At 46.9% G+C, this 17,636-nt stretch overlaps 1 protein-coding gene across 1 annotated transcript; it reads right to left on the reverse strand.

Annotated features, from left to right (window-relative positions):
* Window positions 1–10,051: 10,051 nt before the first annotated feature.
* LOC124677249 (glycosyltransferase BC10-like) lies at window positions 10,052–12,772 on the reverse strand. The gene is made up of 2 exons (XM_047213249.1): window positions 11,411–12,772; window positions 10,052–10,432 (listed from the first exon to the last, which is right to left on the reverse strand). The coding sequence occupies exon 1, from the start codon at window positions 12,543–12,545 to the stop codon at window positions 11,448–11,450; it is 1,098 nt and encodes a 365-aa protein (XP_047069205.1). The 5' UTR covers window positions 12,546–12,772; the 3' UTR covers window positions 10,052–10,432; window positions 11,411–11,447.
* Window positions 12,773–17,636: the final 4,864 nt, after the last annotated feature.

Raw genomic sequence — 17,636 nt, forward strand, 5'->3', positions numbered from 1 at the left:
CTCGAGACGAAGTATTATCAAGGGTCACCAAATATCAACAGGACTTGAAGAATTACCACAGTCGACGTTTGCGGCCAAGATCCTTTCAAGTGGGAGACTTAGTTCTTCGGCTCACGCAAAAAAGTCATGAAAAACTCGAGTCACCATGGCTTGGTCCCTATATCGTCACGGAAGTAATCGGAGGAGGAGCATACAGGATAAAGGACAAGAAGACAGGGGTCGAGGAGCAAAACCCCTGGAACGTGGCGCAACTCAGGCGGTTCTACGCCTAGAATTAAAATATAGTCCTTGTAAAACTTCAATGTACTGAAACGCCCACGAGTTTTCAGTACGCACTCTTTTCCTTTTTCGGGGCACCGAGTGGGGCCGGAAAAGGTTTTTAATGAGGCGGGCTCGTGGTGCTGCAATATAATAAAGATAGTGGAGATATACTTCTCATTTTTCGACACGCTCGGGGGCTCAACGCCCAAGTCTTAAAATACATACAATATAGATTCACTGAAATATTTCGCCTTGGTACATTAATACCTCGCCAAATATAAAAAATGGAAGCCGATAATCATAAATATAGTGTACACATCAAAAATCTTAAGTGCTTTGGTCTAAGAACCTCGCAATACAAATATAGAATTTCGACATCAAAGGTACTCGAAGATTGGCAGTCCATCCAAGGGACAAGCAAGGATGTCTTATTACAACAGAAAAAATAGATTTCGAGGAGGAAAAAATAGTGCAACCTTCGCCCAGTTAGGCTCGGGGGCTTCAACAACATAGAGGACCTTAGCAATATACAATAAATTCCTTCGGAAATATAAAAAAAAAGAGGAGGGAAAACAAAAAAGAGTAAGATACAAGGTTTCCAATATAATACAAGTCAGTTAAATCCCAAGATAGTATCTACGGACAAGCCCCTGGTTGTTTTATGTTCAGCATAAGAACCCTTGGTAAAGAACTCGAGTCCATCCGAAGAAGTTCATCTATCATCGATTCGGCCACAGGAGCTACCATCGCATCGATTGAGTCAATATCATTTTTCCGACGCGTTTTCTTGGCCGGGCAACCAGCAACAATCTTCGTCGGGTCCAACTTTGGATAACGGATGTTTATCATAATCATGGCAAATCTCGCTCCAGCGAGTGAGTTGAGCCCGCACAAAGTTATGGATGCGGGGAGCATCTCTGAATACCTCCAATAATTCGGGAAGAGTTTTTGGAACCTCGTTTCGCGGAAATAGATTCCTATAGACAAGGGTTAATGTCGCCGTGCAAAAATTGAGAAAGTCGCGCACTTGGCAAGCACGATCTTGGAACCTAACAATTTGTTGGGTTCGTTCGGGAGTGGCCCGGAACAAACAGCCATGATTAAGGGAAAGATTGACAAGAAGATTTGTTCTCTCATTCACTCTCTGATCTTCGGCAGCAGAATCAAGAACTGAGCCTGATAAAGCGACAGGGCAAGAAATTGGAAAAAAGACATAGCAAAATAAAGAGAAGGCGTCTTGAGGTTGCAAAAACGTAGCTAACATATCTGTGCTAGCTTCCAGCATTAGCTCAAGCATACTATTTTCTCGGGTTGTGGCTCCCTTCGCTTCCAAGACAGCAGCATCCTTAGTAGCCATAGCTTCTTGGGCTTGTTGAAAAGCAAGTTGTTCTCGTTCAGATGCTTTCCGAGATTGTTCCATCATGGCCAAAGTTTGTTTCTTCATAGATTGAAGTTGTTGTCGAAGTTCTTGCAAATCTTCCGACAAATGTCCGCTTGATGAACTCTCGAGGAGATTATGGTCGACTAGTACTTTCTTCGAGAAGGAAGATGCAGGTGAAGCAGCGGCAGAACAAGGAGGGGTCGAGTAATTATCAAATATTAACTCGGAAAAGAAAGGCCCAGGATCAATGAAAAGCACGAAGAGAAATTTCATTACTTGCTAGAAAATTTACACAGACATTACAAAAGAAAGTTTTCCAGGGGGACTAAGAGAGTAATTGTCGCCAAGGTTAAAATGGCGACAAGAGCAAAAGAAACAGAAAAAGAAACAAGGAGGCATGCAACTAGACCTCCGGCCTCGAGGAGCTAGGAGTCGAAGCTGGCTTGATCCCGAGATACGCCAAGATCTTCTTCGTGTTGGGCTTGGCTGCCTTGATCGGCGACCTCCATCTCGACTCGCTCTATCCGATCGGTGTCGCCAACCTTCATCCAATCAAGCGTCCGTTGGCCGTCAGCAACTAGGGCAACGAGTATTCTCGACAAAGAACCTTCATATTCTCCTCGACGCATCTTCAGTCCAAGGTCTTCCGACGAATTGAAAAGCTTGGCAAGGGCAAGGAAAGTCGAAGGTTCCTCTTTCTTCGGGAAGAAGTAGGGGAACAACGCCGACAAACCTGCACTAGCATTTGCCACGCCTTCACGAATTTCACGCCCATGAAACTCCAGAAGAGAAAGTGCGTCGAGGAGAGGGTCATTGACGGGGTTATCCAGATCAAAATCCTGGTCCGTTTGAGCTGCCACGAGACAAAACATTAGTCAAAAACCAAGAAACAGGAAGTACAATAAAATAGAAGGGATTGATGATATTACTCAGAGTACGCCGACTTTGCGACTTCAGACGCTTGAGGATCCCTTGTTCACGAGCAGCCTGGGCAGCTTTCTGCTCGTCTAAAGCAGATTCAGCATCTTTAAGCCTTTTCTGCAGTTCCTCGACACTAGCAGCCTTTGCTTTGGCATCATCAGCCTCGGCTTTAGCTTCGCTAGCGACAAGTTCGGCTTTCTCGCGAGCCGCCTCACTTTGTTCTAGTTTGTGAGCAAGGGCGTCGGCACGCTTGTTGGCCTCTGCAAGTTTCTCTATCAAGATAAAAAAGGGACAGAAAGATCAAAAATCGCGACAAACAAAAAGGAGCAAAATTCAGGAAGAACGGCAAAAATAAAGGTTATTACCTTCGGCTCTGCTGGCATACTCGCGGTACCCAATAAATTGGGACCCGATGCGGATAAGATCTTTGATCATAGGCTGTCAAAGAAGAAAAACGAAGGAGAAAACATCGGCATTAAAAAAAGTAAGGGTCTAAAAAAGCAAAATAGAGGAAATATAGACATCGACAAACTTACATCATCCAAGAGTTGCGACGAAGAGCCGCTTAATTGAGGGGCAGGCTCAATGGTCATTTCAACCCTTGCCCTTTTTGGTGAAGGGACAAGGGGGCTCGAAGGAGGAGTAGATGTATCAACATTTTGTTGAGGAGGCGATGATTCTTCTCCTTCAACGAAGCTTCTCGAAATAACTAAAGTATGTGACGTGCTCGTCCGAGGAGCTACGTCACGAGTTGGTACTTCTTCCTCGTCATCACTGCAAGTGAGGATCAAAATAGCATAAAAAACAAGACAAGGAAAAACTTCGACTACAGAAATAAGGGGAAACCAAGGTAACTTACGAGCTGACGAGGGATTCAATATAAGGATCATAAGCTGCCTTCGGATGAGAAGGAACAACTTCTTCGGCTTTGGATGTGCCGGAATCTTCGGCATTACTCCTCTTCCTTTTCTTCGGTGGAGAAACGGCGGGAGGAGGAGATTGGACCGACGTAGTGTCTTCGGAAGATCCCGCAGATTTTCGAGAATCCACGGGATCATTCACAAAGGATGGAGCTTCTTGATTGTCGTCAGTGACAATGCCCATTTCTTCGACTTCTCCATCCTCAGGAAGAGGAGGAAGGGAAGTCATAGTAGGATGATTCTGCAGGAAAATAGCGGCAAAAGGAAAAATAGAGAAATATCAATACAATGAGATGCAGAGAAAATTCAGAACAAAATAAAAATTCGAGAAGACAAAATACCTCGGGGAGTGGATTGGTGGAGCTGTATGGCTCCACGCGACAAGAAGGAAGGAATAGGATCCTTCTTGCTCGGCGAGGTGATTCTTCGAATAAGCTTCTCCAAGTCCTTCACAGAAAGATCACTAGAGAGCCTATTGGCGTCATTGGCACCGGAATACGTCCAAAGGGGATTTTTGCGAGCCCGAAGAGGCTGCACTCTAATCCTAAGAAAATAGGCAAGTGATTTGGACACCAGATAACTCTTTGCCTCGAGTATTTTGGAGCTGATGAATACGAGACATAAGAGCTTCTGTCGCCTTCTTCTCTTCTTCGGAAGCTTCGGCGTCCCAGGAGTAGCGGCGTTGAATTTTTGCGTTTCCATCGAAAGGAAGTATGTTGTGTTCCACGGAATTGGCACTTTCTTCGTGTATATAGAGCCACCTTTTGCGCCATCCTTGGACAGAGTCAGGAAATTTGACGTCGAAATAATCGACATCGGTTCGGACACAGATAACTACACCACCTATGTTGTAGGTGGCGTTGTGAGCGCCATTGCGACGAAGGCAGAAAATGCGCTTCCAAAGAGCCCAATTAGGAGCGACTCCAAGGAAGCATTCGCAAAGCGTGATAAAAATAGAAATGTGAAGGATGGAATTGGGGGTCGGCTGGTGCAGCTGAATCCCATAGACAAAGAGAAGACCGCGGAGGAAATCGTGGATTGGGGTAGAAAGGCCGCGGATGAGATGATCAACAAAACTAACCCGGTACTCCATTGGAGGGTTGGGGTAGCTTTCTTCGCTGGGAAAGCGGATGGCGTCTTCCTTCTTCATCAGGCCAAGCCTCTTCAGCATATTGACATCTTGATTGGAGATTTTGGATCTCTCCCACTCAAGATCCTCAGCGGCCATCTTGGATTCCGGAGTGCTGTGGCGGGTGAGTCGCGTGCGCGGTGGCATCAAAGGCACTGAAGAAGCAATGTTCGTGTGCGCAGAAGATCAGAAAGAGATGGGCGCAGGGGAGTTTTCGCAGAGGGGAGCAGATGTGCGGCGCAAGCGAAGGAGTGGACGGAGGTTGAAGAAAGGTTTATATAGGCTTCGGGAGAAGTAATGAACCGTCGGATGAAGAAATCGTGTGGTGAAAAGGGATCCAGTAGATAAGAGGGTAAAAAGGTATTTTTATGGAGATAGAATGGAACAGGCGTTATTGAACGTGCGCCAGAAAATGCGGAGGACGTGTGTCCCCCACTTGCACGACGTGTCAACGTGGTGGGAACAATGGACCCACAAGGCAGAAAAATTTCGACTATTAACAGAGCTGAAGAGAATTTGACAAAGTAAAATATGTCGACAAGAAAAATAAAAGGAGAATGGCGACAGGAGAAGTTATTTGAATACTTCGGAAGCCTTTGGTCAAAAACAAGTTTTTGCCTAAATGCTCGGGGGCTACTTCGATAAAAGTAAAATTTCGACTATGGCAAATATAGAAATTGTGGGAGCCTACAACCAAGCACAAGTTCTTGGCTGTAGCCTCGGGGGCTACTCCCATCGGGAGCGCTGTTCGCGCACCCGAGAGATAAAAAAAAAAGAGAGAGAGAGAGAAAGAATATCGGGAGATAATGGCAATATAGCGACAAGGTGGACTAAAATGTTGAGCCTACAACCAAGCACAAGTTCTTGGCTGTAGCCTCGGGGGCTACTCCCATCGGGAACGCTGTTCGCGTGCCCGATGAAATATAAAAAGGAAAAAGAAAGATAGAAAAGCAAGAGAGTATATTTAGAGTTATAATTAACTCTACATATACTCCCATCGGGAGATTAATATAAGTCATATTTGACTCGATAAAATGTGCCATTCCAACAGCCGGAAAAGCACTCGACAATATATTCTCAGAACGCCAATGTTGCGATCAATTTCTGAATGCCGCAAATTTGCGAAGGTAAGACCCCAGATTCATTCTGCTGGGCGTGGCATCGCCGAAGACTGCGCTCTGCTACTTTTATCCGTATCAACAGATACGAAGAAAAATCCTAACGGACGCGTTAGGTACTCGATAAATTTGACCGGGACTCGACAGAATGGTAAGACCTTAAGCGGCACCTCGTCGAAGTTTGCATCGGTATCCCGAGATCATGTCCGGGGACGTGATCTTGAAGTAGGTTTTTGCGGATTGCCACTAGAGCAGTTAACTAGTACCTGATCCGTCAGATGAACTAGCCCCAACTACCAATATCCTTGTACAATATAGAAATTTATATAAAGAAATATAGAAAAGTTTAAATTGTTGAATAAGAATAAGCAGTGGAGATTTTCCCTGACTCTACGATTCAAGCAAAATCTCGGGGGCTACTGACATAGGCATCCCAAATGGGCCTGCCATAGATAGTACCCGGGGTTTAACGAAGGCCCACTACCCGAAGAATAAGAAGGTTCGAGAGCCCAAGATATATTAAGGAAAGTAGAATTGTAATAGGAAGTGTTGTTTGTAATCTGGCGGGATGAGGTAGAAACCGTCCCGGACTCTGTAACTTGTACAAAACGAAACCCTCGGCTCCACCTCTTATATAAAGGGGGAGTCGAGGGACGAGGAGATCATCGAATCATTGTCTGCAAACCCTAGTTTTCATAATCATCGAGTACTTTTCGGCTGAAACCTTCGAGATCTACTTGCCCTCTACTTCTAACTAAACCCTAGCCTACAATCCATAGGCATTGACAAGTTAATCCCTTGTCAGCTGCAGAATCGCACACCTCCTCTCTTCATCTCATTGACATATATAGGAGATTACAAGGGGTAGACTTGGCTTGCAAGCCAAGTTGAGTACAAACCAAATCAATCTAAGTTTACAATTTAAACTAACTAGGACTCTGCCTAGTATACGGTATAGAAACCCTATGTGTCTCCAACATGAAACACGTGGTATCTAGATCAAATCTGATCTAATTTGCATCAATTAATTTAGAATAGAGACGGTAAGAGAATCTCGAGCCGCATCCCCAAGTGGCGTCTAGCAAACGTGCCAACGCGGAGTGCATATGCCTATCCACGTCCTCAAACAGGCGATCCGGCTAGATTTTTTTGTTGCAATTTCAATCATGTTTATAAAAAATCTAGTAAATTTAGCACATAAATACTTTACCACATAGGTAAATAGTTTTTCCGTACTAAAATTAAAAATTAAATAATTCATACAATTAACAATAAATGAAGTTCAACTTCATCAAGTGGCCTTCCCTTTGAGCCTCCACAGATAATCAACGCGATTATTTTGCAGTTGCGTGTTAGCATCTATGTCAAGGACTTTCAAATTCACGACGAGAAAATTAGAAAAATCTGTAGGCACCTGGTGACTAGTGATCAACACGGCAAGAGGACCCTCGTGGTCCTACAGATGATCATCCATGATCATTCTTAAGGTTCATGTTGTGCATACTCACTCAGCCATTTATTACGTATTACGTATCACATGTCCCCTTGAGATCAAGTAAGGGCAGCTACCTGACAACAGCAAATCGAGATTGCAGCACATCAAATACTCACTTGATAAACATTCTTGCAACCCTCCTACCGCGGGGAAAAGTGAGACCTCTTCTGGCCGAGAGGCTCGCTAATTGCCTAATTGTCTTCACAAATGTCCATCTTGTATAGATGTCATCGGCTAGGTAATACCCTTTGATATATTGGTATATTGGTGGGCATTTATCTCATAGTTGCAAAGTAAAGCATGACCTTCAAAAAGGCAATAAAACACCGGAGAGCGTTACAACGAGTTGATGTCGTTGTGAGAACACCCCATGCCAAAAAAAGCGTGCCAAAATCACGGGTCATAATCTTCCATGGCTTCAGGTACCACACTGCAATATTCATGATGCCATTTGTACAAATCCTGCCAAATAAATAGATAATTCTTTCGTGACCAGTGAATGCAATCGATGCTTTCGAACATCCCAGTAAATCTTCTTGCTTCATTCCATGTCGTGATACGAGGTGTCTCTTCTTTATTTGGCCCACTCAAATAGTTTGGCCCAAATTTTTCCATCACTACCCTACAAGATCTGTGCATAGATTCAATAGTTTTGGACTCGCACATGTGTAGGGGTATCATCTTCTGCATCTTCCAGAAGCTCCATATGGCAAAAACCTCATTCCAATAGTGCACTTCTGAATTGATGAGAAATGAGGAATTGCGATGCAGTCTTTCTTCATCATGAAGTAATTATCATGCATACCATACAATTACTTCTTCATTCTAAATCATCGAGAGAGAAAACCTTGGGGTGTATGTTGACTTCGATTTATTTCTCCCGAACTTTGAACCTCCACGTTTGGGAGTGGCGTTCAGCTCACCCACTTGCAATTTTAGTAGAGCATCGAGAATCGTGAAGTGTTCATCTTTTCTTCAGCGAAGGCAATGGCTTCCTCCTCCATGAACTGATGCACCATCATATCGTTGTCGCTATCCATTTTTTAAATCAAAAGGAAAATCAAATCAATTAACTGAATGGTGGCTAGAGAGACATAAGCCGATACAGGCAAACGACCGAACACCTTGGTGCAAAGCTAGCGCGCGAGTTTGATGTAGCTTCGGCGTGAAGTAGGCGAATGGCAAAGAGGGGAGAGGCGACAAGGGACACACGGTAGGGCGTAGGAGAGGCGTGGTGGATCCATGGCCGACATTGGCGGTGGTGATTTCACAAGGTGGGAGCGGCCACGACCACGAGCAAGATGAGAGGCGATGTGACAGGGCGTGCTAGGTTTCTACCATGTGGTACTCGGTTGTCGGTATCCTACGTGGTTTCGGTCGCAGCTCGTGCTCAGCACACCCACAACACCCCCCGTGGGTTGGGGTAGGCTGAGGACGTTGGACACATAATTGGACCAATCCTATTTAGGACATGCGGCTAGATATGAATATCGTCGTGGCGCGTCCAATAGCCGTTTGGGGCTATGAAACGGTTCGGCAACTTGACATGATTTGCGAGGAATTGATCACCTTTCTTTTTTTTCTCCTTTCTTTTTGTTTTTTGGATGTGTGCATCTGTAATATTTTTGGATATTTATTTGGTGCTATGGCTAAGCGTCATTGCTATCTCCACGATTTTATTCTCTTTGTCAAAAAATAATAATTTCACACGATCTGTTTTGGGCTGGGATAAGCATAAATCCAGTGGGCAAAGGGATGGGCCGTCTTGTTGCTAAGCGATGGGCCTCCAAGGGATAGTCCCTAGCCTTGCCCACTTTACCATTTTCTCTCGAAAAACCTACTGGCACAAGTTTTCCCGAGAAAAGAAAAACATCTGCTCCCAACCGTTGTAAGTTAATAATAAAAGACGAAATTGTAGATTCATAATCTTTTTACTAGACGGTTGCACACTCTGACACTTAAGCTCAGAGAAAACTTAAACCTCGTGGTGTGAAATTAGATCGATTTTGGAATTAACAATATCTGACACCTAACAAATAAAAAATAGGTTAGATATCTCTTAGAAGTCGTTTGGTATCCATCATTTGGACCTGGAATCCTGAAATTCATTTTGAAATTTCATATATGGGACCGTCGTTTCATTTAGGAAATCCAGCAAAATGACTCCATGGGTAAATATGATTCCGTCATTTGCGTTTCTCTATGGAAGCTATTTACAAATTCAATATTGAATTATGCTGTCATTTGCAATTCATATGGAAACCCAAATAAGTGTCCATTTCTGAAATTACAATATAAATGAAATGAATACATGTATTCATTTCAAAATGCTACAAACGAAATGAAAGCCTGAATTTCTCAGCTGATGGTAAATAGGGTCACGACTCACGAGTAATATTAGACTCGACTAGGGGTACATCCAAGTCCCTCATTCTGCAGCCGCAAGAGTCGGTGACAAAATGTTACTGCGCTAGAATGGACAAGGTAGGAAACCGTAGAGCGTAGAGACGATGAACAATAAGGCCTTCCACAGTGTGGGTGATGCCCAAAACCTGAAAAGTTTGCCACGTCTTGATCAGTGCCCTGAAAAGCTTCCAGTTTCAAAGCAATTTGAACAGCAACAATTGTTTACACGGTTATTTACGAATAGTTTCACTTGTTAATTTGTGCCCGCCTTGAGATTCGCCAGGAACCAGGTACGAGAAATGACCTCTGGCACCTGCATAGTACTCCTCAGGTTAACGTGTGGTTAAGCACCTCCCAAGAATCGATCTCATATAAATTAGCAGCTTATCTGATTCTGACAAGAAACCACCGGCACATTGTATACACATACGTACTGTCACACAAGACATGTTTGAGTAGTACACAAGCTGGTGCTACGCTGCAGAATGATTATTTCAACCCTCGGTTATGTACAACAAGGTTTCTTTCTGCTTCACCTGAACACAACACACTCATCATCCATCGCTTTTATCTATTTCAACACAACAGCTGCCTTAGGCAGCCGTACGTGGTACTAAGAACAGACTAGATGGATGCATGATCAGACGCAACACCTGCCGCTTCGCATTAGGTTGTTGCCACTAAAGTCTAGTACAAGGGAGTAGAGGGGGAGAAGAACATAGAGGAAGACAGTCTGAAACTGTGGAGATTCTAGTGAAAGACACTGCTTTCGTCTTCGCACGCGCGAGCCAACAGATAGACCTGCAGAAGTGATGAGGTTTCTTAGTCAGGAGTAGTTAGATTTAGCCCATAAAATTCAGTATGAAACAAACCAACAACACAAGATCTTCTATGAGAAAGCAGTCAAAGGCGAAGACAATGCGTAGCACTAGGAGCACACTGCATTACAGTCGTTCAACACTTCAGTCCTTGGGTTTGAAAATATCACTGCCGTGTACTGACACGTACACGGATGATATCATCGATCGACAGGAGTGAGCAGTTCGTGTGCAGTTTTGGTAAGATGCAAAGACTGATTGAGGCATCGCTTTCGTCACTAATTGAATTAAGCAACAAGCTCAAATATCATGCAGAGCCAAACAAAAACAGATTGGAGTTTGCAAAGTATAGTATTCAGGTGTTCTTCAGTCTATGAAATACGGCATCGTGTCAGTTTAATTTGCAAATTTGTCATGGCCAAGGAGCATGACCAAGAAGCAGTAATAATTCTATAATCTCTGAAACTTTAACTACAGTAAAAGAAATGTTTCAACAACAGTAATCCAAAGAGACAGTAGTCAAAGGCAAAGACAATGCGTAGAACTAGCAGCACCATGCGCTTAGACTTCACCTCTGGGGGTGTCAAGATATCACTGTCGAGCATGATCTCTGCCGTCGAAAGGAGGTCGTGTATGGCTTTGGCAAGATTCAGAGACTGATTGAGGCGTCGCTTTCTCTTCACTAATCGCAGATCGCAACATGTTCACATATGACGCGGAGCAAAACAGGAGCACATACTGGAAGATGCAAACTAGTATTCGGCGTTCTTCGTCTATGAAATGTGGCATCATCCCAATTTAATATGGGGAGTGGAATTGACGTTTCCAAATAGGTTTGGATAATCTAGCAAGTGGTTGCAATTTCGTGATGAAGATGGCACACAGAAACATGACCAAGAAGCAGAGTAACAATCCTAGAACCTCTGAAACTTTGAAAAGAAAATCAGGTGGTAGATGATACCTGGTGCGTGCAGCTATGGTGGGCACAGGAGGAAGTATCAATCTCTGAAGATGACGGTGTCTGCGATGTCCATGAGCGGGGCAAGACAGTCGGGCGCGAACTTGCGCGCGAACATGTGCTCGTGCGTGGAGCTATTGGATCGGCGCAGGTCGTGGATGAGCCGTGGCAACACCTCTGGCGCAGCGTAGGTGTGCGGGTGGCCGTCGACGCTGCCGGTCCAGTTGACGCTGGTGAGCGTGTAGCGCGCGACGCCAGCGGGGTCGGCCATGTCGAGCAGCGTGGGGAAGTAGTGCTCCTCCGGGTAGCACGCGTCCTGCGCCTCCGGCAGGCATGGCTCCCGGAACTTGCGCCAGAGCCTGCGCTCCCGTACGACGAGCACGGCGTGGCGGCGCGCGAGCGTGAAGAACTGGGAGCCGACGCGGAATCGGCCGAAGGGCACCTCGGGGAGCATGGCGTCGTCCCCGCGCGCGACGTAGCGCGCGGGCATCTGCGGCTCGCCCGTGAGCACCTCGATGTAGCTCGGGAGGCGGTGGTGGTGCGCGGCCGTGGGAGGGAAGAGCGCGGCGTAGAGGCGCGGGAAGGGGTGGAGCGGGACGCAGTGCTGCGAGAGCAGCGCGAAGTAGGCGTTGGCGGGGTCGTCGAGGAGCGCGGCGGCCAGCAGGCGCCGCGCCGCCGCGATGAGGCTCGGGTCCCCGCGGCGCGTGGGCTTGGCCGCCACGAAGCGGCCCCGGAAGGAGGGGGTGGGGGGCAGGAGGAGGGTTGCGGCCGGGTCGGCGTGCACGTAGACGTTGAAGCGGTGCGCGTGGCCCGCGAAGAAGCGCTCCCAGAGCGGCGCGAAGGTGAGGTCGGAGTTGGTGAGGAAGAGGAACGCCACCTTGGGGGCTGCGGCGACCGCGGAGCCCTCGCCCGCGTCCAGCGTCACGCGGCGGAACAGGGCGAGGTCCTCCGCTCCCTCCCCGACACCGGCCGCGCCGCCGCCGCTAGTTACCTCGACACCAGCAGCCAGCCCCGCGGCGGCTGCGGGCGGATTGTCCTCGGGCCGGGCCACCAGGGGAGGCGGCGAGACGCGCGGGGCCATGAGGAGCAGCGCGGTGAGCGAGGCGAAGAGCAGGAGGGAGACCACCATGGGCGTCATGGCGAGCGCCGCTAATCCCGCAGCAAATCAATCGAAATTAATACGGTCGGGACGGATCGAATCGAATCGCTCAAATCCGGGGCGAAAATCTCATCCCGGGGAACGAAATCGGGGGATTTGCGTTGGGAAAGTCCGGATGATAGCAGTAGCAGGGAAGGAAGGGAAGGGAAGAGATGGATGGAAGTGGAATGGAGTGGCGCTAGTCCCGTCTCGCGTCCGCCTCTCCTCTGCTGCTCTCGCTTTCCTTTCCCCCTGCTGCCCTTTTCTTTCTTGCATTCACTCTCAGCTCGGTGGGGCCTGGCGGACACTGACGTGGCAGGAATATCAAGAGCGGCTGCGGCACGGGTGTTTTTTGCTTCGGTGACATGCGGGCTCAACGGAGGGTGGGGTCCGCGCGGCAGTCAGCGTGGAGCCGAGGGGTTTGGCTTCAGGTGGAGCCGACGAGTGATGGACGGCTGTCGGCTGAGTACGATGGGTAAGGATGAATGTGGGCCGTTGGATGCGGGGTTCCTTAGGAGTACGTGTGGCAAGATGCTTGTCCAGTAGTGCGGTTTGGTAATCAATCGGGCATTCGGGAGCCGCCTCCTAGTGGAGAATCCGATCCGGGCCAGTTGCCAAGTCTGAGAGCCGTCAGTGCCGCTTTTCTCCACGAAAGTGTTTTCGTCACGATGCAAATATTCCATTTGTTTCCAAGAATTCGTGTACAATAGACAAAATATCAGCTATGTTTGTTTTAACCCGAAATATTACGAGCATACAGTTAATGCTTCCGAGCAGATCCAAGATGTATCATCTGTTCGTGGTGCTCTCAAATAGTCTTTACCAAACACCGCTATGACAACTCGGCAAAATCTATAGAGAGTCTGTGAACATGTCTTTTTTTTTTGCGGGGCGAGTCTGTGAACATGTCGACTCTGCCATCCGTAGGTAGTCATTGGCTGTATCTGGAGGAGCTTTGTATGCAAGGCAACCGTACTTCTAGATTAAGGTGAAGCCCCACAAACATGTGCAATCTTGCTTAATCATGAAGTAGTTGCCGTACTCCCTGACGCCGTAGACAATCTTCATGAACAGATCCTTGTTCATCCTAAACCGACGCCGAAATTCCTTCGGCGAATGAGTCACATCGCCGGCGAAGTAGTCGGCATCAAGCAGCATTGCGCCGACTTGACGATGCCGTTTGATGTTCCTCCTCTTGCCTGGCTTTGAGCCGACACACGAGGCACGGCGAACAAAGGCTGGCGAACGCAGAGCAAGCTCGTCAGAATCAGCTGCTGTTGTTGTCGCCGGACAACCTCAGCGTTCTGGTCCTCCGTGAACATCTGCACCATCATCTCATCGTCGATGTCCATCGCGGCAATCCGACGAACACCTTGCGGGTGGGGCGACTGTGGGGCGGCGACCTCTGTTCCGGTCGAAACAAAGAACCGCCGGTCGAGGGGGTGGCGGCCGTGTCAATGGACGACGGTTCCTGGACAGGCGGTGGTGTCTATTGCAAGCAGGGGCGCGACGACGACGACGGTGGCGATCTAGAGGGGTGGGAGTCAGTTCGGACGTGGGTGGGTGGGAAAAGCTGTGCGCCAAGCTGCCAGGCGGAACCCACGCGTGATTTCTGACATGCCACGGGCGCTGGCGTGTCCGATCCCCACCCTCTACAATAAAATCATATGAGGTTGTCAACGTTTTTATTAGACTTGAAAACTAGCCGACGTCTTTTAGACGCACCGGTGCTGAGCCCAAAATCACACCGGCTCAAAAAGCTATTGAAGCTGCTATAAGACGCGCTGGTGAAGTGGCGCTGATCATTACGCCGCATATTTTAAAGGAGGAGCATGCAACAAAGCTCGCTTCGAACCGACTCCTCGCATGGAGGCCGGTTCCCAACGGAGAAGGCAGTAGGTACATGTGTCATAGCTTATCGCCGGCCAGCAGTGCCTCGACCGGCTTCCTCTGCATGCCCGCGTGTCCGCACGCATGGCACCAAGCCAACGCTGCATACTGGAACCTGCTCGAAACTCGATCACGCACGCGTGTACGACATGCAGAGCCTCCCCAAGGTCGGCGCCATGCTGTGTGATGAGCTCGATCACGGTGTGCCAAAAAGGCCCATACGTGAGCTGTGCATCGGTCCCATGACGAGGATGAATGGGGCACATGCGCTTTTAGGGCCACCGCACTTCTATGCTTTGACATGCATCGTTTGACTCTTTACGCAGGGCTTGAAATTAGAAGCTGCACGTGGTCAGAAAAAAGGGTAACGAGGTTAAACACTTTTACACCGCATTCGTGTTTCCGCCGCATTTTTGTAAAACACTTTTACACCATCCTTGAACATTTATATAACGAGAAACATTCCTCCTAATAAGAAAATAACCGAGGTATCTCACTGGTAGTGTCTCCGAAACTGTCCCTCGTACGTACGTGTTCGTCTGTGTACCCATTCCTCTTGAAAATTTCCCCGTCCCTAGGACGATGACGATGAGTTAATCTATTGAGGATGGAATTATTAAAAGGAGTTTTCTATCGGAAAACTGGTTCATGTAACCACTAGCGAGTAATATTCCTACCAACAATAATTTTAGAAAGCTTTTCGAAATTGTCTCTCGTACGTGTTCTCGGAGACTGCGTGTTCTTAACTTTTTATATATCAATATATGTGTACCGGTTTCTCTAGCATTGAGAAAGAGGATGGTGAAATCTTCTCGGACCATTTCTCGTTAGGACATTTCGAGCAGCCCGATGTATTTCAAACGTTAAAAGTGGTCTCGCGCGTCCATCTGCATATGTAATTTTTTTTTAGGCCACGACTGGTAAGATGGGTGATACCAATGATATCTCGGTGTTGTGTGTGGTGTTTGTATCGATAGCTATATTCATCCGCGGTTGTGTTCCATGACATTTGGCCTTTTTAGTTTGTATCCGGTTTTCGTCCGGTTCCTTCTAATAAACCGGGCAACTCTATTCTCCTTAATTAATACTAGATTTGACATAAGCCTCCATTTCTTGCAGGAATAGACACGTCCTCTCCGCTTCCTTACTCATCGACTCATCCGACTCATCGACATCACTTTCACCACTTGTATCTTCCTCTTCCATCTGTTGTTGCATATGGCCATTTCCTCGTCACCATCAGCCTCGCCACTATAACCCTCTTCTCATGTTGCATGGCTACTCCACCCTGATTCGTAACCACCCCCTCTATCGTGGCATAATCGCTCTGTCTAGACTCGTAACCACCACCGCCACTGTGTGTCTGACTGCTCTACCCTGATTCGTAACCATCACCACTACTACCACCACCATAACCTCCTTCAGGAGGAGCGACCTCCTTCACCACGGGAAGCACTAAAGCGACTGGGCGACATGGGCGGAGCCAGGAATCATAACTTGGGTGTACAGAGCATCCCAAAAAAAAAAAATTTGCAACCTGACATTAGCTTATATCACCATCATAACACGGTTCCAGCCTTCCAGGTGGTTCACAAAAGACAATACCCTACAATAACTTAGACACATTACAAAATAAGAAGAAAGTAAACTACAGTACTCTACGTGACTCAATTGCTCGAAGTCGGGAAATGATGGCTTCGTCCTTCACAAATCTTTGCCTTGTTGCTTGGTTGGAGGTTGGACTTGGACGGGAGCAGCTGAATGGGCTTTCTATTCCAACTTCCAAGCTTTGCCTTGTTGCCTTGTTGGGCCGGATGCTGCTCATTCTAGGCCCAGTTCCCTAATTATTTCAGGTACTAACGCATATGTATATGTACTGAATTTTGTTTGGCAAAAATAATGGGTGTACAGCTGCTGTACACCCATGTACCTGTGTAGCTTCGCCCAGCTCTTCTGTCACATCCTTTCAACCAGCCCACCAACTAGAGGTCTTATCTACCGGCCTCATGTACCATCAAATGTTTGAGGTCCTCCTAAAAAAAAAAATCAAATGTTTGAGGTTGACTTACTCCACAATGCATGCACATCCACTGTCCATGTTTTAGGGGCAATCAATTCCATCTCGACAAACTGAAACTCACTGAGATCAACTCCCATCTTATTTAATCGTACATTACCTATACCATAGTAAAAAAAACGAACTTCACTATATCAGACATCTCTACTGACCTTAAAAAAATGTTGGTATGTGTCAACAACTAACAGACCAGCAGCAAATTATAACTAATTCACCGCACAAATATACACAAATCTAACTAACCATTTCCACATGCTCCCATAAGCATACACAATTAACACTAATGAGCGAGAATTAGGGTTTATCCTTGAAGCATGAGGAACCTCTCCGAAAAATAGCCTGGAATCACCCGAACACCAGCAGCAGCAACACCACCACCCAGCCAACCTTACACCACCACCAAGCTTCCCCATTTCATCACCATTGCTGCAAAACAACACCACCAAATCACCTCCAAATACTAACCCATTTGTAGATCGGGGTTCCCCTAGCTTCTAGCAGCAAAATGGTGAAGTTTTGGTTGAAAAAATGGCTAGAATCGACGAGGCCGGCTGACAAGCAGTTCCCACGTGTTCGTCGAGCTAGGAGAGAGAAAGGAAATAGAGGAGAAGGAATAGAAAGGAGGGCCGAGCGTGCGATATTTTCTGCCACGCCTCGTCGGCCGACAGCGCGTCGATCGGCGGGACGCGGTCGGCCTCCCCCCCCCCCCCCCCCTCTGACACCTGCACAGGCGCCGATCCGCTTTCCGACGCGTGTCTGACCAGGTCACATATTCGAAAATGTTTTGAAACCCATATTATTTTCGAAATTGATTAAAAAAATATTAAAAAAACCACTCATTGTTCTGACTCTTACTGCTATGCGTGAGGAGGGTAGTTCTTTGTTACGTCTGTAAAATCATTTACTCCCTCCATCTCATCAAACATGTTTTAATGTTTTCTCTATTTAAATGTATTTGTCTCAAGTTTATCTAGATTTAGGTGTATTTATATACTATTTGGTGTCTAGATACATTTAAATATAAAAAAGGTTAAGACATGTTTCATGTGACAGAGGGACTAGACTGATGCCAAGTTGCAAAGTCGCAAACTGTTGGTGGTTGAGTTTCCTATTTAGTGCTGGTA

This window comes from Lolium rigidum, chromosome 7 (genome assembly GCF_022539505.1).
Source record: "Lolium rigidum isolate FL_2022 chromosome 7, APGP_CSIRO_Lrig_0.1, whole genome shotgun sequence".
NCBI lineage: Eukaryota > Viridiplantae > Streptophyta > Magnoliopsida > Poales > Poaceae > Lolium > Lolium rigidum.